Here is a 21,246-nt window from a genome sequence, read left to right as displayed (position 1 = left end):
GCGCCAGCATTTTCGCGGGGAGTGAGGATTGGACGTATACAGCAACAACCTCGATTAACGATTAAAACAAATACCCTTCCTTGTTTCACTAATATAAACTCCGCGTTGATGATATCGGCTGTATTTGTTGATAGACCGTCTGCAACCCTAAGGTGAGAGATCTCGAGTCAACAACACGTTATGCCTGTTGGTAAGTGCGTTTGGGGGCTGGGTGGGTAACACGATGAGGGTAACTAGCTCGCTAACTGTGTAGCGCAAGCTTCTTTTTAACGTTAATTACATTGATTTGAACTCAAAATATACGCCAAGCTTTTATCTCTGGAAGTTGTGTTCGTTGTGGCCGCGTGTCCAGAGTTGTACCTCAACACGTTTATACGATAGCCGTGAAACCCGGATCAATAAACTACTCTATTGTGTGCTAAACACCCAGGGCCCACCACCACGAACAACTGTGTGCTTTAATGCAAGTACCCAAATATTCATTTGTCGTTTTGTTTAGTTATAATAGATGATGTATTGTTATTAGCATCTCGTGCACCTTGCTAGCCACCAAACATCACGTGTATGAGTTTTAAGTTTTATTGTCCCTAACTGCATCTAAGATTTTTTGCGTATTAACACAGTAATGTAGGGTAGATGACTGAATTTAGATCCGTTTTGTATCGCAAAACATTTAACTTCGTGATCTAATCTTTTTTACAGTAAAGCATGAGAACACGATGTTCTTGTATACACTGAATTACTTCAACTTACTCACAGTACCAATAAAACGACTGTTATTCACAATAATGTGTGATGCACTGCTCCCAACTACAATCATATATAGATCATTGTCATATACATTTGGCAAAAGCTTATCCAAACTGACTTACTCCCCATTCACGCTATACATTTATCAGTGCATGCATTCCTGAAAATGAAACCCATCACCTAGTAGTGTTGCTAGCACTATGCTCTCTCACCTTAACCATAGGAAACCTGCAGCCATGAATTCGTGTCTCCCCGAAGTTACACGTTTGCTACAGTTAGAGTTATAAATGCTGTCACTTAAATGGGTTTGCATGTCCTTCAGGTTGAGAGGATGATGGCAGCGGTGCCTGTATCTAGTGCCAGCATCCTTCCACTTCTGGAGTGTCTGGAAGATGAAGCAGCTGGGTTGTCAGAGCATACAGATGCCTACATCACCATAGCAAAGTAAGTGTTCACCTACAGTACAAATGTATGGACAGCTGCTACCCTTGCCAGTATTTTAAGTATATACAGCTAACATCCTATCCAGGTGTGATGCGACAAGTTTCTGGGTTTAAGCAAGTTATTGTGGTGCTGTTGCATATAGAAGCTGTTTTCATCTGGTATTAAGAGTCGGTTTGGTCATATAACAAGTGGGCGACGCTAAAGACAGGTGTAAACAGGTTGTAAAACGTTTTGAGCTACATTCAGGGAATAAAAGTTTTTGTTTATATAATAAATGTGGGTTTACTGGATATAATAATTATGTATAAAAACACACACACACGCATGCATAATATAATTAAAAAACATTTGCATGTGTGTATATATGTGTTAGTATTTATATATAATTTATGTTATATATCAGGGGTGGGTAGGGATGGGTACCGAAACCTGGTATTAAACTTGCCCCAGGGCTAAATTATTAAAGACCGTAGTATCAGTAAGATCTGACGCTATCGGTTCTGCTTTCGGTCCTGGAGAAAAAGATAAAAATAAATGTACTATGTATTCTTGAATAATAATGTTTTCGTGCACATTTTGTCTCACCAAACATTTCTAATTTGAGATAATATTAAGATGTTTGTCTGTGAGATCTGCGAGATCTCTCATGCGCGCCGCGGAGGCTGTCTGTCACACACACACACAACGACGAGCGCGGCGCATGCATACGCATAACAGCACGAAAACCAGGGCTCTGAACCGGTTCAAGGAACGAAAACCGGAAACGAACGAAATTTTAACAGGAACAAAAACGAAAACTAAAACGAAATCAATTTTAATCGTTCTGAACAGAAACGTTTATTTAAAATGACCATTAACCGGTTAATAACGTTATTTTATCGTTTTCTTTAATATTGTACTTATCAGTGACCAATCATGATTTGAACAGTACAACATGTGACTTTGACGCATCAAGCGTGAGTGACTTTGACACATAGCGTGAGTGAAATGCCCGCGCAGCAGTCATCGAGTCTCCGGCCCGATAGCATTTGTCTTAAATAACCACAAAGCTACCCATCAAATGTTCAGAGGTATGTTTAAGTTAAAACTTGCTTGGAAATATGAAGATGGAAACTGTAACTCAAAAAAGCCAGGGGACTTATACCACTGTCAATTACTTTTTAGATGGGTCGCCACCAAGAAATTCCTTTTCGTTATTATTCGTTAGTCTTAACAAGTCTGTCTGCAATATTGAAGGATGTGAGGGGAGAAGTACAGTAGCCGGGAATCACTGAGGTAACTTACAGAGGCACATTTAACATAAACATCCAGCAGAGTATGCTGCGGTTTCAACCAGTAAAAGACATGGTTCAAAACGGGTTGTTTTTTTCAGCTGTTTATACTTAAAATGAATGCAGGTATTTCTTTTGTGGTTTTAACAATTAATGAAATGTTGAAGTTTAGTTTTAGTTTTTGTGTGAAAATTAGTCTGCATGCATGCATTTGTTAAAGTATAGCCTGAATTAAAATAACGTTATTAACCGGTATTTTTTCTAAGTAAACCGTTTTCGGAACGTAAATGTTCAATGAGGAACGCAAAAACGGAAACGTTAAAATATCGATTCTGCTCGGAGTGAAACGATTGATAATTTTTTTCGTTTTTAAGCCCTGACGAAAACTCCCGCTTAATAACAAGACTGACAATGGTGGATAGAGCAAAACGTTCAAAAGTGCGGTTATACTTTACTAGAGTTGATGCAGACAACGCTCGTTGTCATACAGGTAAGTGCAACAAGATGTTTGCATGTAAGGGCGGAAACACAAGCAATCTGTCAAAGCATCTTTTAAAAGTACATTACGTGCAGACAGAAACTGTGTCCCAATTCAAGGGCTGCGACCTTCTAAGCATACGACCTTAAAAGGTGAGCACTCGATCTGTCAAGGTGGCAGCCTGAGAAGTCCGCGAAGAGAACTGAAATGAGACGGTCTAATCCTCGGAGGACCCATAATTTGCGTCACCTGCTGCACGCGCCCACCGCGCCTGTCAGGCATGTACTGTATGCTAACATCATGTTGAATCAACGTTGTTAACCCTAATTGGTTACCTTACGTTGAAATTCTGTTGATTCTTTTGGGAGAAATGACGTTATGCATTCAACATATATTTTCTACTTGTTTTAATATCCCAAATAAAGAAAATTCAGTATGTAAACATTTATTTGGCTTAATGCACAGCACTTCAAGTTAGTTTACAAAATAGCCTACAGATAAATATCCTATTTAAAGTATTTTTTCTGAAGCTTTCACGCTGGTGCATTAAATATATGTATATTATTTAGAAATGATATCCAAAAATGTATTTGTAATAATGAAATGCAGACACATAATTAACTTAATCATGTGAACATAGGTTCATGATCAAATGTTAACATTGGCCAAAGTACTGATAAGAATACCGTTAAAGTACCGGACCGTTAAGCAGTATCAGTAACCCCGGATTTCCACTGACTGCGGAGTGGCTGCAGATCAGCTCCGCTGCGTTACGGCTCCGCCGTCCGCCAATACCCACCAGATCCGTATTTGTTGCAGAGCGGCTGCGTTCTGAAGTGACGAGGACCTATGAGGTCTCGCAAATTCACGTGATGATCGCGCGATACCTAGTTCTGTCTCTGCCCATTATGCCGTTGAATTATGACGTTTTTACAAACCAGCCTAGATCACAACACGAGATCTAGCGTAGACCGAGCAGTACATCAAATCCATCCAAAATTCAAAAAATAAGAAGGCTGATAAAACGTTTATTTATGCTCTATCTTTAATGTATTTATTTTAAACTCCCCCTGGCTCTGTTCTTGTCTATTATTTGTTGTTTCTGTATTAATGACTTTATTTGTGTGTGTTTGTAATGTTTGTATTGCAAATATTTAATAAAAAAACACGAGTTCTCGCGTATTCATGTATGATCACGCAATAAAGTCATAGCTCCGCCCTGCGGAGCTGTCCGGCATACGTCAAAAATAGAAGCTCTGCGTATTTGTGCCGGAGGGCTGCGGATGGCCGGAGCTCTGACAGATTCGGAGTGCAGTCAGTGGAAATACACACATTGACTTGAATGGAAACCGTTTGACTCCGCCGCCGTTCCGCAGCGGATCCGCAGCCGTTCCGCAGTCGGTGGAAATCCGGGGTAAGAGTAGTAATACCGTTAAAATCTTAACGATACCCATCCCTGGGGTGGGGAACCCTGGGTCCTGGAGGGCCACTGTCCTGCAAAGTTTAGTTCCAACCCTGATCAAACACACCTGCATTTCATTACCAAGTAATCCTGAAGACTTTGATTGGATTTTCAGGTGTTTGATTAGGGTTGGAACTAAACTGTGCAGGACAGTGGCCCTCCAGGACCCAGGGTTCCCTACCCCTGGTATATATAAATATTTATTATAAATATATTTTTTTCATAAAATTATACATGTATGTATGTGTGTGTATTTATATAAACATAATTATTATACACAGTACAAACACGCATACTAAGTAAACAAAAACTTTTATTCTGCAAGCGATTAGTCACGACTAATCGTGAGGCAGCACTAAGTCAAATGTGCCTGAGCGCGGTTTGGATAGTGTGAGTACTCCCGCAGAGGCAATCGAAAATGCATTTGTACGGATTAAACGATTCATGTTTTAATGACAGCAGAGTGACTTGCCCACAAACCCCCCACAGAATATCAGGACAAAAGTGTACAAAAGAGATTAATTACAATATCAGATGTAAACATGAATGTGTGTGTCTCGTCCACTCATGATCCGATTGACCAAAAAGCATCTTAATACCAGATTAGGGATGTTAACCGATGACCGTTTGACCGATGGTTGACCGTATCAACGTTAACCGGTCAAAGTTGTCGGTTAAAAAAAGGGATCTGTAAATTAGGCTATTATAGACAGTGTACTAAACCCTACTACAGTTAGTCATCTCTTTCTTTCCAAGATCATTTTGTGTGAAGTGAACAAATCCCTCACACTCAGTTTTTCATAACTGGTCTGTTTGTACTTTATAAACCAATAAAAAAACATTTGGCGCGAGGTCACTGCGTTTGGTTTCGCATGCAAACGAAAAGTAAATGCTACAGGCTATTTTTTGATAAATTCCTTTATTCGAATAGTAAATAAAATACAGCAATAAAATAATTAAAATCAAAGTCTCTCCTGGTTGTGTTCCAAATTATTAACATTTATGTATTTTAGGCTAACAGTAAAGTGCAGAGTAAGTTTTGTTTCTGTAAATCCTCAGCCATGATTTTTACCACTTTATTAAGTTTTGCTTTGTAGAAAGCATTTCTTTAAAGTGAATTTCGTTTTGTATAAATTGTATCTTAATTTTAATAAATGTTTCATCAACCAAATGCATGTATTTAATAAATAAAAAGCAAATATAGCAGAGTATATAATTACCGGTCCATGCATGAAGGCGCCGGCACGGCGCGTTCACTTGCATTGCATTGTTAATTAGAACACACCTCATCATAAATAAATAAAACTCAGCGTAGGCCTAAATGCCTCATACAAGCATTAAATATCTTTGCTGCATTTGTTCTAGAACAAAAACAGTGCGAGACCTGCTTTGGCCGGTGCGTCTTTTACACATTCTGAAGGTGTCCGTTTAATCCATTGGTTTTATCGTGTTGCAGTCTATTAGGCAACATTCCGCATAAGATGGGTTTAGATTTGGAAATACATTACATCTATATTTCAGTGGTAACAGAAAAGGTGATGATGATCATCCTATGTCTTTATTATTATCCCAAACTAAAGCGCAGTCTCTTCTGAGCTGTCATTTTCTTAAATGAGCCGCGGCAATTTTCAAATGAGCTTCACAAACGCCTTTATTTTCAAGTTCAACGCGATCACCTAGTACCTAAACTATTTCGAAACTAAGCACGGCGCCGCGTTTGCGGGACTTATGTTTCGCGCTGTAGGGGATTTAAAAAGTGATGTGAGGTCTGTGTGTGTGTGTGAGCCGGAGGCAGAGCGCAGAGAGATGCAAGTTGCGAAATTGCAGGCGCGGCTCGAAATGGTAGGTATGTGACAAAAAAATATAAATACTAGAAAATTCATATATAATTATAACCATATGATAGATAATAAAAAGAACTTTAACATGGTTTTTAAATTATTAAAATCGGATAATTATTAAGAAAGTTATGGAATTTTTTATCTCGAAAATTAGGTGGCATTTTTGTACCCAATTAAAACAATAAAACTATGAAAAACTGTGACCTCTTCCGCTTGACCAAACACTTTAAAATATCATTACTTCCTCATTTCTTGGTCTATTTGCATAATTCAAACACCACATTGTAGGTAATTAAAAGCCCAACAAGATTAAGATGACATCTTTTTAAAAGATATATAAAAATGTTATTATTTTTGATTAACCACTAATTAATGAAACCCAGAGCATTAATCCACGCATATCTTTCCATATGAAATCAAAGCCCTCTCAAATAAAATTGCTGTATTTTTATATATTAAAGAAACATTTAATTGTTTCTTTAATATTTCTTAATTGACTAATAATGCTGGCGAGCAATTTAAATGGTCAGATATTATTAATACATTAATTGATGATTATGTTATTTATCATTCATAAATCAATAAATGCATGCATGTTGCATGCATGTATTTATTTATATGTTTGACAAAATTATGCCAATAATGTAATCTAGAGAGTCTAATCCTTCGTTCTGTATGATTACTTTGAAAAATACTGCACGGATTGATGAAAACGGAGAAGTTTTGGAAGCCAATATGATTGAATGGGCGATTCTGCTTTTGACAACAACGTCACTTGCGGATCTTAAAAAAGCACATGCGAATGTTACAATCAATCCCAAACTTCACCTAATTCAAGTTAAATGTATATTCTATCAAAAGTATTTGGTTTGAAACAAAAAAATACTCGCCTTCATAGAGGATTTAAATGTCAAACACGAGAGAAATTTTGCTTCGCTTATAACTTTCTTCTTACGACAGCTGTCTTGGAAATTCGAACGTGAGAATCAACGTGAGGAAGTAATTTATGTCACTAGTATATGGGCTTTAGAGGTATTCACAAAGCAAAGATATGACAGATTTCCTAAGTCACCAACGTGTCTGGCGCTGAATACCTGCTGGGAACACAGCCGTGGGAACAAAGCGCTCGTGCGTATTACGTCATTTTGTCACATACCTAGAAATGGCTGTTATTTTAAATAGCATAGCATATTTTAAACTAATAGGCCTATCGGTTAACCGGTTTCAACCGGCTAATGAGGCTCGGTGGCCGGTCAAGAAAATTTTTCGTTTTCGCCATCCCTATACCAGATATGAACAGCAAAACTTAGTTGCAAAACTAACAAAGCTTGTCAGTTGATAGTGTTGTGCCTGTTTAGGAAACTCTGTAAATGCTTACTAGTGTTTAAGCAGCAGGTGAATGGTGTTTTTGTATAGATTGATCATCTTTTCTTTTTTTTAGCCGCCTTAATGGAGAGGATGGCCGCCAGTTTCTGCCTGTAGTTGTAAAGCACTTTGCACGTCTTAGTAAAGTCCTTCTGGTAAGAGTGGCTGAATTGTCATCGTATTTGTCAATGTGTCTTTTTAAGAATCCAAAAACTCTGTGTAGTTGCTTTGCATCGATTCAGATGTCTTTAATCCTTTATCTTGCTTTCAGGTGCACATCTCCAGTGAGAATGAGGAGCTGTGTCAAGCTGCCCTGCAGGCTTTGGGTTTCTGTGTCTTTCACTCGCACATTGTTTCTGTTATCCCAGGTACATAAAATTGGTTAGAATGAAATAATGTTGTGCTCATGTGTTGCAACTTTTCACAGATGTTGTCTTTTTCCTGCAGCAAATGTTTCAGAAGAGGTGCTGTCGACGCTCTGTAGTGTTGTTGTAAAATCTAAAGAGAAATTCACGTGTACCCGAGCATTATGGGTAATTTCAAAGCAAAATTTCTCTCCGGAGGTGGTGGCTAAAAAGGTATGTTCCTCATGATCTGCTTAAAATATTTTTGTATTATGTTGTGTTCAATCTTTAAAAATATATATTTTTTTTAAATATCAGACGCCAGAAATTCTTAAGAGCCTGGAGGCTATGCAGACCAGAGAAGTTCAGTCGATCCTCATTGATCATGAGTCACTCAATGTCATCATAAGGTATGCAGTTTTTAGTTATTCTCTCTTCATGAACTTTCTATGATCTTTGCAGTACTGTATACTGAAAATATTCTAGGGATGGCATTGGCATGTATGTATTAGTATTTAAGATGCTGTTTCTGGATGAACTGTAGGTTACTGGAGCAGGCACCGTCTCAGATGGCTGTTGGGGCAGTGTGCTGGGCCAAGCTGGTCGTTCCTTTGGTGGTTCACTCTGCCAATAAAGTGCGTTTGCGTGCGGCAGCAGCCCTGGAGCTGGGCATGCCTCTTCTCCTTGAGAAACAACAGGAGGTGGCTGCCATTGTGGAGCCCATGATGTCCTCCGTAAGTGCTAACTCTCATTTGTAAATTCATTATTAACGGCTTGTGTGTTTGTATCATACGCAACTAACATGATGCTTTTCTTCTGCTCTAGGTGCTCATCCCTGAAATGCAGAAACTGTTTTCTTCTAAGAATGAAACGAATATGCTGAAGCTCTGGTCTCTGTTTGTTAGGCTTCTTGGGAAGGTAAGATGCCCAAATGCTTTCATTTGAATTCCTGAAAATAGCCAGCATGTTTTTATATATATATATATGTGTGTGTTTGTTTTTTCCAGTTGCTCCACAAAGGCGGTGCTTTCATTAACTCTCTGCTATATTTAGAGGAGTTGGGTTTCCGTAGCTCTTCTCCTAATATTAAGAAGATTGCCTTCATAGCTTGGAAAAGCCTTATTGACAACTTTGCTCTTAATCCAGGCAAGTTTTGTATTTAATTTTTTTGTATTCTTCAGTTATGGGTGATGACGACTTTCAACCAGGCATTACTGAAATTCATTTACATTCCTGTTCAAAATCATTCCCTCCATTAAGTTATAAAGTCTTTGTCTTGAGCAGATATTCTGTGCAGCAGTAAGCGTCTGAAGCTTCTTATGCAACCACTCAGTTCCATCCATGTCCGGACCGAAGCTCTGATGCTCACTAAGCTGGAGGTGTGGTGGTATCTTGCCGTCAGACTTGGTCCTAACCTTGCAGCTAACTTTGAGCAGGTAAAATTCACTGTGTGTTGGCAGATGTGTTTGTAACATAGACTTATTACCTGTCTGACCATGATTCCTGCTTTGGTATTAGAAAGCTAAATGTTTTTATCTATTCCCTACATTACACCATCATAGGTTGGCATACCTCTGCTGCATAGCACACTTCCTCCTGATTCTCCGCTGCAGTCTCCAGTCACACCTGCTCGAACCACTAACCCAACCAATGGCACCCCTAACACCCCTAAAACAGGTACAGCTCATTGACTGTCTGATGTATTCTCCTGTCTTAAAGTGGTGGATTTGAAATCTGTGTAGTACATTATAAAGGTGTATTATACCATTAGGAGAGCATGTTAAGGTGAAAAGTAATCTTTGGGATGAATGAACAGATTTCAGTGATGTTTAAAATGTGAGGCTTGATATTCTTTTCAGGCATCCCATCCTGCAGCACACCAAGCGCTACTCCACGTATGAATCTGAACAGCAGTATACAGGCAGCTCAGTCGTACCGCTCCATTCAGCTTCTGGGGCTGGAGATGCTTCTGCACTGGCTCATGGGTCCAGAAGTCACAGATACAGCCGCTAAAGAAAATCTTCAGCTCAACCTGGGTAATCATGGTCACAGTTTTTAGGATTTTTTTCTTATGATACCATGATTTTTTTTAAGCCATTTAAAGTTGTTGAACTGGTTGCTACTTCAAAGTTGGTCAAGTGTCAGTATGTGAATTATTTTTATTTCTTTTTTTAGATCCCCTGACACACCCGCTCCTCACCAGTCCTTCGTTCTTCTGCAGACATTCCTCTGTCCTCATCACAGCTGTCCAAGATGGCTTAATTTCTGTAGGAAAACATGCACCAGGTATTCAAAAATTGAAATGTCATTCACACATAGCTGAGAAGAGAATTTGCAAACTCCGTTTTTATTTTAGTACTTCTTCTGCTTGACCCGCTTGGAAGAAAAGTTTTTTTTTTTTTTACATGCAATTGTCATCTCAAAATATCATGACTTTGGCTTTATGCCCTTTAATTTCACATATACCAATAAAAGCTGTTCCATGTAGGACCTACACTGTAGGCCGTGCGTAGCCTGATGCTCAACGCTCCAAAAATGTAATGACATGTCCGTACAACACGGACCATAAGCGCTGTGATTGGTTCACTAGAACCCACGAGAATCTGTATTGCATTTCCTTTTATGCATTTCTGCTTGTTACGGTAAAAACAAAAATATGTCAAGTAGGGGAGTAATTTTTAACTCAGCTGCAACCAAAGCAGTTGCTGCTGCTTTTGTTTGCCTTGATATTCTGTGTGTACACCAGTGAACATTGCTAACTAGTGATATGCATGCATAAGTGCACGTTAATGAGTAAAACAACGCAGAAGTATAAATGAAAACTGACACGTAGGCCTGATGAAAAATTATAAATGGACAGTTTTCCTTGGGTAACAATAGAAATTGTTATTTCATACAATATTGTGTTTAAAACAAAGAACTTCCTAAAGCAAAACAACATATTATAATTCTCTGACTTCCGTTTTTTCCCAACAGAATCACTTCTCAATCTTGTTTGGAGAAGCCTCATTGGTTTTGTTAGCACAGCAATAGAAGCTGGTAAGGTGGTTAAGCTTTTTATGATGGTGGATAATGTATATTTACTTGCACAAGTAACTTGAAATGAATTCGCTTCCTGGTAATGTAGACTAGTTCCCCTCCACTCTCATCAACAGGTAATAAGAAAGAGCGTCAGGGTTCAGAGGTCCTAACGCTACTTCTGCAGGCTTTGCAGTCCATACTGACCTCAGATGTTCTGCCAGCGGAGCGTGCACTGGTAAGATGACACCTTATTGCGATAGCGACTTATGATAGTGCCTCTAAATTGTAGCCCAAATTTTCTGATCTAGCTTTGTGATTAAAAAGACAACTAAATTACTAAAAGTTTTTCAGAGAAAAAATTGGTTAAATTGCTTAAAATTTGGTCTCACTTTTTGTCTGTTTATACAGTGTAGGTGGTTGCTGTTTTAACCCACTGTTTGTTTGCTGCAGGTTCTTCTGGAAGCAACAGTTAAGGGAATACCTCAGAAGGTTCTTGGTTCTGCAGCTTATCAAGTGGCAAACATGGATGTTTTGAATGTAAGTCCTACTCTCGCAGTGAATTCAATCAAGCTCTGGAAGTGTAATTGTCCCCCCTCCCTACTCCACCCCCCCAGAAGCACACTTAATTTAAGCGCTCCGAGTCTGAGCAGGCTTTCGTCATTAGGATTTGATTGTTTTGAAAAAAAAAAACAGAAGTAAAGAATCCTCTTAACGCTGGAGCCCATCGTAATGTTACGTTTTTTTATTTTGAATCGTTTGGTGCTTGATGACACACAGCCCTCTCACATGCCTATCATACTGCTTAGTTGATCTGTCACATGCGCAGTTAAGACATTCATGTAACCCTGCTGTGCACATTTGAAGGGTTTTACAAAGGCAGATGAATTTGATGGTCGCGCAATTGACATCTCTCCTTTTGAACATCGCTCTGGCGTGATTTCTGATCACACTGCCTGTTCCGATCACTCTGCAAGCCGGCCAGGGCGCGATTAACCAAACCGTGCTTGGGCATGGTACACACTAGTCAAACGAACCAGGCTTTGGGGGTCAAACACGCCTGGGCGCGGTTTGGATAGTGTGTGTGTGTGCCCTGAATAGATGCTCATGACTGTGTGGCGGTAGGGCCATGCTCAGTGGCTTCAGTGTGTCATTGTGGCACTGTTTTAGCCCCACCCAAATAATCCTAAACACAGAATTGTAGAAAAACTGTTTTAATGTTCTAGGTACGAATTCAGTAATGCACAGTTTACAGTCTTTGTAATGTGTTTCAGCAATACATTTCTAACTATTATAATGTGTTCAGAAACAATTCTCTAAAGTGTTTTTCCCATTTTGTTCAGGGTACACCAGCCCTTTTCCTAATACTGCTTTTCTACAAAAGTAGCCAGCTGCCATCTTTTCTAGAAGATGAAAGGTGAGCATAGACCTTTACTAACTCTACACAATCTTCTATAAGCAAATGTTTTATGATTAATGTCTCTATTTCAATAAAGTTCATGTAACATTGCCCAAAGCTAAAATTAAATTATAGCTCGGGTGTAAAGTTTGTCATGCCTAATGCCTTTTTTTCCTAGAAATTTTTGTGTTGCTAAGTTGGTGGTGTTTCTGTTGTCTTGTAGGTTTTTCTCCAGCCTGGAGACTCTTGTAAGCTGTGGGTTCTGTGGACCTACATCTCCCTTGACTTTTGGAGAGGCCGTTTTAGGAGCGGCTAGTGGGATTGTGGAGACTGTTAAGAACAAGAAACAGCTCTGGAGGATGTGGAGTGTGGTGATTAACCTTCTGACTGACACCATCACACAGGTACCATACTCAAATCCTTTTCCTTTACTTCAGGAGTGTCCACTCCTGCTCCTGGAGGGCCGGTGTCTCTGCAGAGTTTTATTCCAACCCTAATCAAACACACCTTATCCAGCTAATCAAGGTCTTACTAGGCAGACTAGATAGTTTGAGGCAGGTGTGGTGAGGGAAGTTTTAGCTAAACTCTGCAGGACACCGGCCCTTCAGGACCGACTTTGGACACCCCTGCTTTACGTAAATGCATTTTGTGGTACCAAGATGAAAGCTGTTTTTATCACAACAAATCATTTTCTCAACGCAGACCAATGAAGTAAATCAAGGAGATGCTTTGGAACATAATTTCAGTGCCATTTACAGTGCCTTGATGTTCCCTGTCATTCACCTGTTGCCTGATTCAGCCCTATCCCAGGTCAGTTCCCATCTCATCTTTCTTTCAAAAGTTTCTCCTGTATTATGCAACTAACCATAACTTCATTTCTGCAATAGACAACTCAGAAGTCCATGATCAGCACGTGGTCCAGACTTTATAAAGCTTTTGCACGATGCTCCGCTTTGGTGGCCACGGCAGAGGAGAATGTATGCTGCGAGGAGCTGTGTGCCAAGATCTCAGCATCTCTAGACACTGAGGCTCTAAAGGTGTTGAGTCTTCGACTGCGATTATTATGGATTACATTTTGTGTCGAAGTGGGGTGTTATATGTTTGAGATGGCTGTATTATAATGTTTTGGTTTTTATTGTAGAATTTGTCTATGCTGGATGCTTTAGCAAATATCCTGCTCATCATCATAGAAAGCCTGGACTTCTCTCCTTACACCCCTCAGTTCCAGCAGAAGATGAAATGTAAGCCCTTTATTTTATATATATATATGAAACTACAGAAATCTTGTATAATGGTACAGTGTCGTCATGTTCATTTGTTAATCCACAGCTCCTCGGACTCCCTTGAGTTGGGTACGAAAGAGAAGCAAACCTCTGGGGCATCTTTCCACCTACCACACTCTTCTCAGACAGATGCTAGATGCATTTTTATCTTCAGAGCCCTCAGAAGCATCTGCAGAGTCGACCGGTGGCGTTTTAAATGGACTCTGCTTGACACTGATTTCCATCTTGTCTATACTTTTCACCAACATCACACTGCCCACATGCATACAAGAGGTGCTGTCTAGTGTCACCCAGCCACTTGCACGTCTCTATGAAGAGTACTCGAGGTGGGTAGATTTTTATTTTTTCTTTATACATTGAACATCTTTTTTTCTATTGTCTTATTCTGGATGTTTGCTTTTATGTTAAAGATTTGATGAGCAGTCAAAGCCCAATGTTACGCTAGAACCCAAGGTACAAATGACTTTATTTTTAAATGTATGCACAACATATAATATCTCATGGCTTTTCTTGACAACTTTCTGTATTATTTGCTGTGTAGTTGGAGAAACTGGCCACAGACTTGCTTGGCTGCCTTCAGACACACTTAACTTTGTTTGACGATGAGCTGCTTGCTGGATTGTCCCCTTTGCTTTGTGTGTTTTTCCCACACAAGATCAAGCAAATTCGCAATATGGTCACTAATTTCTGGAATGCCACCTTTGGAAATGCAGTGGCCTTAACTTACCCCGAGGCTCTTAGGTAAATCTTTAGGGTATCAGACTGTTGATCTGTGATTTGTAACTTTAGGACCAAATCAGTAATTTAAAATTTTTATATTTTGGTAAATGCCATTTAATGTTTTTTTTTTCTCTTTAACAAGTGTTGTTTTAAGTCAAGCTAAGCAGAGGACTCCATTGATTTTACCTGGATTTGAAGTCGTTAATAATCCAGATGATTGCAGTGGACCGTATTCGGTATGCACTCAATACTTCCTTTATGCAAATGTTTGCTCACACTGGGGTTTAATCAATAGCAAGGTTTACTAAAAAACTGATATGATCTGTGATCAGAGCGAGAGTTCTCAGATGGACCCTCAGATTAGCGGTGTAAATGTGACCTCTGTTGGAAAGAGGGACTCACTGTTGGCTAGGGCTGAAGAGCTGAAAGGAAGAAGCTCTGTAACTGGAACTAAACCTGTGTCTGTAAGTACAATTTATTTACACTAACATTTTTAAATTGAAATATTAAAACTAGAGTTTAAATTTAGTTTCATGTATTGCCTTTCTAGATGAAATTGGATTTTGGATCCCCCAAGCCACGGAAACGTGAAGCTATTGAAGAAGAGGCATCGGTGGATTTTGTTTTTATTCCCCCTGAGACAAAAGAGAAGAGAGTGCTGACTGAACACCAGAAAGAAGTCAAAAGGACCAAAAGGTAACTTTTTTTTTGCCATGTGACCCTGACTGTGAAATCCAGGCTAATGTCTCATCTAATTTTGAGATTGAGCCTCAGAGTTTGATTTCAGTCTTGAACATGATCTTATTCAATATTAAAGATGTCAAGGTTATATGTTCACAGGATGTTCTTTACATTATGTAGAAAACAAATCATATCACTTTGGCTTTGATTCGAGCTAGTTTTTCACAGACTGTTTACCTTTTAGGGTTGATATTCCTGCCCTGTACAATAATCTGGATGCCTCTATGGACACCACAGTCTTTACACAATACTCTCAAAGTCAGGAGGAGTCCATGTATGTATTAACCATGTGGGTTTATTTCTTTACCATTTAAACAACTGTAGGGTTGTTTAATGTAAATAATTGTTTTTTTTCACTTTTTTTTAGAGACAAATTAACAACAGATGATAATGATAAAACTAAGGAAGATGATAAGGTTCAGTTGGAGGTAATACAATTTTTCACTTTTGGTAATGCTGCTTTGATTTTTGTAGAAGAACTGCATGCATGCTTTGTATAAGCGTTATTATTATATAAGCATTATTTGGTTTTAAATCTGCTTCCTGTCCCCAAGGAGATTGGCCCAGTTGAGGAACCAACCACAGATGTTAAGATGACTCAAGATGGCACCTCATCAGATGCAGAAACGCCCGAGAAACCTGCACAGATTGAAAATCAGACTTCAGAGAAAACTGAGACACCAATTCGTGATGTGTCAGCTGATGCGAGCGGGCATGAGAAAAGTGGATTAGATTCGTCCAGCCCTAATGTTTCGAGTTCTTCAGATATGATATCAGGTACGCCACCTAAACCGAACAGCAGACGGCAGTCTTTCATAACCTTGGAGAAATATGTTGAGGGAAAGCCAGCAAGTCCCATGAGTGATGCTAAATTTACTGGTCCACTCACTCGGAGATCGAATCGACTAGATGCTTTAAAGTCATCGCAGTCTTCTCCACCTGCCTCTCTTGACTCACAACCTCAGACTACAAAAGAAGACTCGGAAAAACCTCAAGGGATTAGCACTACTGAGAATGAGCAAGAAAAAATGGAGGTAGAAGATGAGGTTAAATCATCAAGTCATCCTTCTCAAAGCGCAGATGAGGAAGAGGATGATGTGGTCCCTGATACTCAGACCCAAGTATCAGTTGAAGCACTGGAGGATAAGGACAGTTTTTCCCAAGCAAATTTAGAGGAAATGACATCTGTCGAATGTGATAAATCCTCTTCTGGAGAAGAATCGCAGATTTTTTCGAACTCACAAACTTCTAGTCAAGAACCAAGAAGGTCAGGTAGACGTCGTAGTAGACCTCTTCGACCAGGTGAGGATCCGACGGAAAGGGAGCAGAGCTCCAACAAATCTCAAGAAACAGTCAGTCAGAATGTAGATTCTGCACAGACAAATACACAGAAGGCAACACTTACGCCAACAAATACAACGTTGCCTGGAAGAGGAAGGAGAAGTAGAGTTCTTGAAGAGACAAAAACTGGAGGAAAAGGAGAACTTGGACACACTGATTCCCAGATTTCTTCTGCTGAATCTTCACAGGCACTTTCACAGGGAGTCGAAATGTGTGGTCATGAAGAGCTTAGCCAGACTGAGTCCTCTCATGAGGAGAGCAAATCTATGGCTCTGTCACCCAGCAGGACTACGAGGAAAACTAGACAGCACCACGTCAGTCCTGAGGGATCCACAGACAAGAGGGAAAAAGATGAAAAATCTGAAAATTCTCAAAATGCAACATCCACTTTGAGAACGAGACTTTCACATAAACTTGTTTCCAGTACAGAGACCGATAGCCAGCAAACCGGCAGATTGCGAAGATCGAGGAGGTCCGCTGCAGCTGAAACGGACACAGCTGGATCACAGAGCAAAGATCATGATGTAAATGACTCCCAAACACCGGTGAAGGGCAGAGCTACAAGACGAAGGAATGCAGAGGAAGGGATTAACACTAGTAGCGATGCTACATCAACAGTCTCCGTAAATACTGAGAATTCACAGGCTGAAGAATTAACCGGGTCGCTAGATTCTTCCCAAGGACGTGGTAGATACCGAACTCGATTGTCTAAAGGTTTGCTATCCCCGACTGACAATAACGAGTCAGAGAGCTCTGATAGCAAAGAAGATGGACCAAGGCCTAAAAAGAGACCAAGAAATCCACTACCCACAGAGGTGTTACCATCCACCACCAATATTCCTGAGATGGTGCAGAATAAGGAGGATGTTCACTTGGAAACCTCCATGTTACAGGTTGCGGCAGATCCTGAGCAGAGTTTAGTTGATGTTTCTGTCAGTGAGGCCAAAGAATTCGGGCAAGGAGATGAAAATGCGCCTGCAGTTGAGAACTTGAATACCTCTAAAAAAGAAATCGATCAAGAAAATCAAAGTGACACAGAGTTAAAAATGGAAGTGGAACCAAAAACAAAAGAGGTCATCTGTATGCCTATTGATGACAAGGCTGAGGTTGAAGCAACAACATCTTCTCCAGAAAATAAACCAGTTGGAACTGAAGATTTAAACGTGAAGGTTGAAAGACGGCATAAATGCCCTCATACCAGGGGACGGGGTCGTGGCCGTAGACGTTCTAAAAACTGTAACTGCTTTTCAAACCGTGGTGTGTTGCAAGACAGTGACTCGCAAGCATCGCAGGATCTAAAAAATGAACAAGTTGATGCCTCACAATCTGATCAGTCCATGTCTGTATCGGAGGAAAACCAATGCACAGAAAATGCAGATGTTGTTCATGATGCAACAGACATGCAGTCATCTTCAGACATGCCTGATCAACTCCCATCTGAAGTTTTGTCTTCTGAAAGCCCTGAAAAGAAGCTTGGTGTAACTGCATCTCAGCTGTCTAAAGCAGAGGAAGAACCAAACCTAGAATCAACAAACTCAACGGATGAATCCGGGAAGGAGCCTGCAGAAGAGCTTGATGCGAGTCGGTTAGAGGGTTTAAAAAGCACAGACGTTCAAGAGCACAAAGATGAAGTGGATAGTTCAGAAAATGCTCCAGGAAGTCAAGAAGCACTTCAAAGTTCAACACCTCAGGACACGTCTCCAAGCAAAGGTCATCCGGTGGAAGATGCACCTATATGTCAAGAGCAACTAGAGTCCTCCCATGTCCAGCAGGCAGTGGAGGAAAGTGAAAACCTCAATATTGCAGAGAAAAGTGAAGAAAAAGCAGATGAAGTAGACAAGGATATTGCTTTTGAGAAAGATGCTCAAGATAGGCAGGTAGAAAAGCAGGATCTTCCTGCAGATGTACAAGAAACTGCTTCTGATGCTGTTAAAGAGTCATCTGTCCCTCTGCAAAGCAGTACATGTGATGTCTGCTTGGATTCTCCACCCAAGCACAAACCTTTAGATGCCATTGCTGGAGAGCTAGAGCCTGGCCAAAGCCCGAGTAGAAACAAAACTCGTGCATGGTCACCATCTGCTTCTCCATCCACCAGCATTCTGAAGAAGGGCCAGAAGAGATCTTGTGATGAAGATACTCCCTCCCCACTTCTGAAGGTATTTGATAAGATTATTTGAGTGTAAAGAATTAAGGAATATATTAAGTTTTCATTAAAAAATGTGGTATAAGCAAAGCTTTGGTATTTTTAGGCCTGGTTTTACAGACAAGACGTGGATTAAGCCAGGACTAGGTCTAAGTTAAATTAAGATGTTTAAGCAATATGATAAACATAACATACATTTAAGAAGGATATTACTGGTGTTTATCTGGAGACAAATCAATGGCACTGGCATATTTAAGACAAGTCATTTTCTGTTGCGACAGCTAAAACGTGTTTTAGTCTAGGAGTAGCCTTAAGCCTTGGAGGTTAATGTTTGGTTTTCCTATTTGCAGTACAAAATTAGTTAAAAAGGCATGTTAAGTTGGCACACCAATGCTCCAAAAGTATACTAAATTTAATAACAGCATGTGACTTGCGTGCTCGAAACTTACATTTTTTTTTATATATAATTTTGCTGCTTGGGTGTAGAGTTGGTGACTTTATATGCACTTTTTCATCTGATTTTTAGTTGTGCAAGCTTTTGTTTAGTTTTTTGGTCACTACAAAATTGGTACACGTCATTTTAAACAGTGCGTCTCTGTATATCACTTTCTTGTGCAGTCTCGTCGAGTTTCTTTTGCAACTCCAATTTACCAACAAGAATTGGCTGATGACATCGATCGACGTAGTCCGGTTATTCGCACCAGCTCACCGAGGTCAAAAGTCTTGAGTGCACAGCCAAAGGTATGAATCCTGAATTGAAACAATTCATGCACCATTTTATTTCTGCATCTAATAAACAGTTTATTGTGGGCTATATGTTGTTGCAGTATATTACTACGCCCACAAAAGGCTTTTCAAATCTTAGCCCACGTAACCTCAGAAGCCCTGGGTACAAAAGTTCAAAGAAATGCTTGGTATGTTGGTTTTTTGTAATGTACTGTATTATACAAATGGTGGCAAATTGTTTATGACAGAGTTGTATTTCTGTTTAAATCATTTCAGCAACTTTCAACAGCCTAGAAAGTGGAAAATGGTTCAAATGTGTCTGTTCATTTTGAAATTGTAGATTTCAGAGATGAGCCAGGAGCCACGGCCTATTGCTAAGGATTGTGTTTACCCAGCACTGGTTGGCTGCTCTACCCCTGTAGAAGCTGTTTTACCACAGATATCATCTAACATGTGGTAAGCAAGATTACATTTAGGTCTTTCTGAGAAAGCTTTGAGAATGAATGTACTTGCCATATAAATGTTTATTCATGTATGTGTTCAGGCCTCGTGGCTTCGGTCAGCTGGTCCGTGCCAGGAACATTAAAACAGTTGGAGACCTGAGTGCCCTTACCCCCAATGAAATCAAGTCACTTCCCATCCGTTCACCTAAATTGTCCAACGTGAGGAAAGCACTTAAAACCTATCATGAACAACAGGTAGTGTTTATCTTATTTGTGCATTTTCACCTTTCATGCAAGACTGTTCTGACGCATCAAATTTGACGCACAGAAAAAAGGACGTTCTGATGAACTCAAGAGTTTTGACGAAATGGAAAAGATGACATCGGAAGACTCGGAGCTTCCACAAAACCAGGATGAGGAGCAAACAACAGGAGAACCTCAGGGTAAAATACTTTAGGACTTTTTAAAGCATCAATAATTTAGTTAAAAACTATACTGAATTTATGTAATAAAAATTATAATTTAATCCATGTTTTTTGTCTCAAGTTTCTGCAGATGACAAACCCACAGAAGATAATGTAGATGCAGGACAGTTAACTAAGGAGAACAAAGCGGATGGTTTGCTGTCAGATGTTGTAGCGCTTGGTGAACGTCTCATCCCAGAGATGCTTGGTCACTGTTCACCCAATCAGTTGGGCCTGATGCACGAACATCTGAGTGGAATGATGAGAAACATTGTAGTCCATCTTCAGTCCCGCCTGCCGGGTAACCTTGATGATAGCCTGCCATGAGGACACCATTTTTATGTTCAAGACTTTTATTTCTAACTTGAAGATTCGCAGTGGACTGCTCGTTAGTTTTAGCTTAAATTTTAGACAATTCAATACAAATTATGCTCTTTCAGAGGACAGCTTCTTAAGTGAGTGTTGAATATTAGGCCTTTATGTATTTTATGGATACAGAGTGGTTGATTTTTAAGACTGTATATTGTACTGAGATGCCAAGGAAACCTTTTTTATTTTGAAAAAATAAAGCTATAGTATTAATAAAAGGTTTTTTTTCTACTTTTCCCCAAAACCACTACATTTCAAGAACATGTCAATCAAGAAATAATCCATTATATAGCTAATTTATTATTTGTTTCTGCAAATGATACGGATCAAAAGCTGGCCAAAGCTGAGTACACACCAAATGATTTTTTTAATCTTATCAGATTTTCAAAATTTGAGAGACCACAAACATGATGAAAAATCGACGATTTAACACTTTTGTTCTTATAGTGTGTTGAGTGCCGCTATGTGGTCATGACAGCACACCACACACCATCAGATTAACTTCACAAACAACAAAGTCTCAGCTGAAAACAAGGAAATCTCACAGAGATCTCGCAATGTTTCTCTCTAAAGTCTAAATGCGACACTTCAGTAAACAAACATGGCGAACAACGGGCATAATGAAATTGCATTGATACAACAGG

General features: G+C 39.6%; 1 protein-coding gene across 4 annotated transcripts; it reads left to right on the top strand.

Moving 5' to 3' along the window:
• Window positions 1–5: 5 nt before the first annotated feature.
• rif1 (replication timing regulatory factor 1) lies at window positions 6–20,814 on the top strand. Of its 4 annotated transcripts, none has more exons than XM_065251467.2 (36): window positions 6–152; window positions 1,073–1,194; window positions 7,688–7,766; window positions 7,883–7,979; window positions 8,059–8,189; window positions 8,274–8,365; window positions 8,500–8,689; window positions 8,781–8,873; window positions 8,963–9,101; window positions 9,240–9,391; window positions 9,518–9,632; window positions 9,815–9,991; window positions 10,131–10,241; window positions 10,932–10,994; window positions 11,111–11,211; window positions 11,427–11,513; window positions 12,317–12,390; window positions 12,596–12,776; window positions 13,075–13,182; window positions 13,260–13,409; window positions 13,514–13,613; window positions 13,702–13,981; window positions 14,066–14,108; window positions 14,197–14,396; window positions 14,518–14,611; window positions 14,708–14,839; window positions 14,926–15,071; window positions 15,301–15,390; window positions 15,484–15,544; window positions 15,671–18,613; window positions 19,219–19,341; window positions 19,428–19,514; window positions 19,667–19,782; window positions 19,871–20,024; window positions 20,098–20,212; window positions 20,316–20,814. In XM_065251467.2, the coding sequence occupies exons 2-36, from the start codon at window positions 1,082–1,084 to the stop codon at window positions 20,558–20,560; spliced, it is 7,182 nt and encodes a 2,393-aa protein (XP_065107539.1). In that variant the 5' UTR covers window positions 6–152; window positions 1,073–1,081; the 3' UTR covers window positions 20,561–20,814. The 4 variants fall into 4 exon arrangements, with proteins under 4 accessions (XP_065107539.1, XP_065148736.2, XP_073668141.1 ...); XM_065292664.2 differs by having other exon boundaries at window positions 10–190; window positions 15,674–18,613; XM_073812040.1 differs by having other exon boundaries at window positions 10–190; window positions 19,871–19,988.
• The last annotated feature ends 432 nt before the right edge of the window (window positions 20,815–21,246 follow it).

Source organism: Paramisgurnus dabryanus, chromosome 15 (genome assembly GCF_030506205.2).
Source record: "Paramisgurnus dabryanus chromosome 15, PD_genome_1.1, whole genome shotgun sequence".
Taxonomy (NCBI): domain Eukaryota; kingdom Metazoa; phylum Chordata; class Actinopteri; order Cypriniformes; family Cobitidae; genus Paramisgurnus; species Paramisgurnus dabryanus.
Note: the sequence above shows the minus strand (reverse complement) of the source record. Positions and strands in the feature narration are given on the sequence as shown.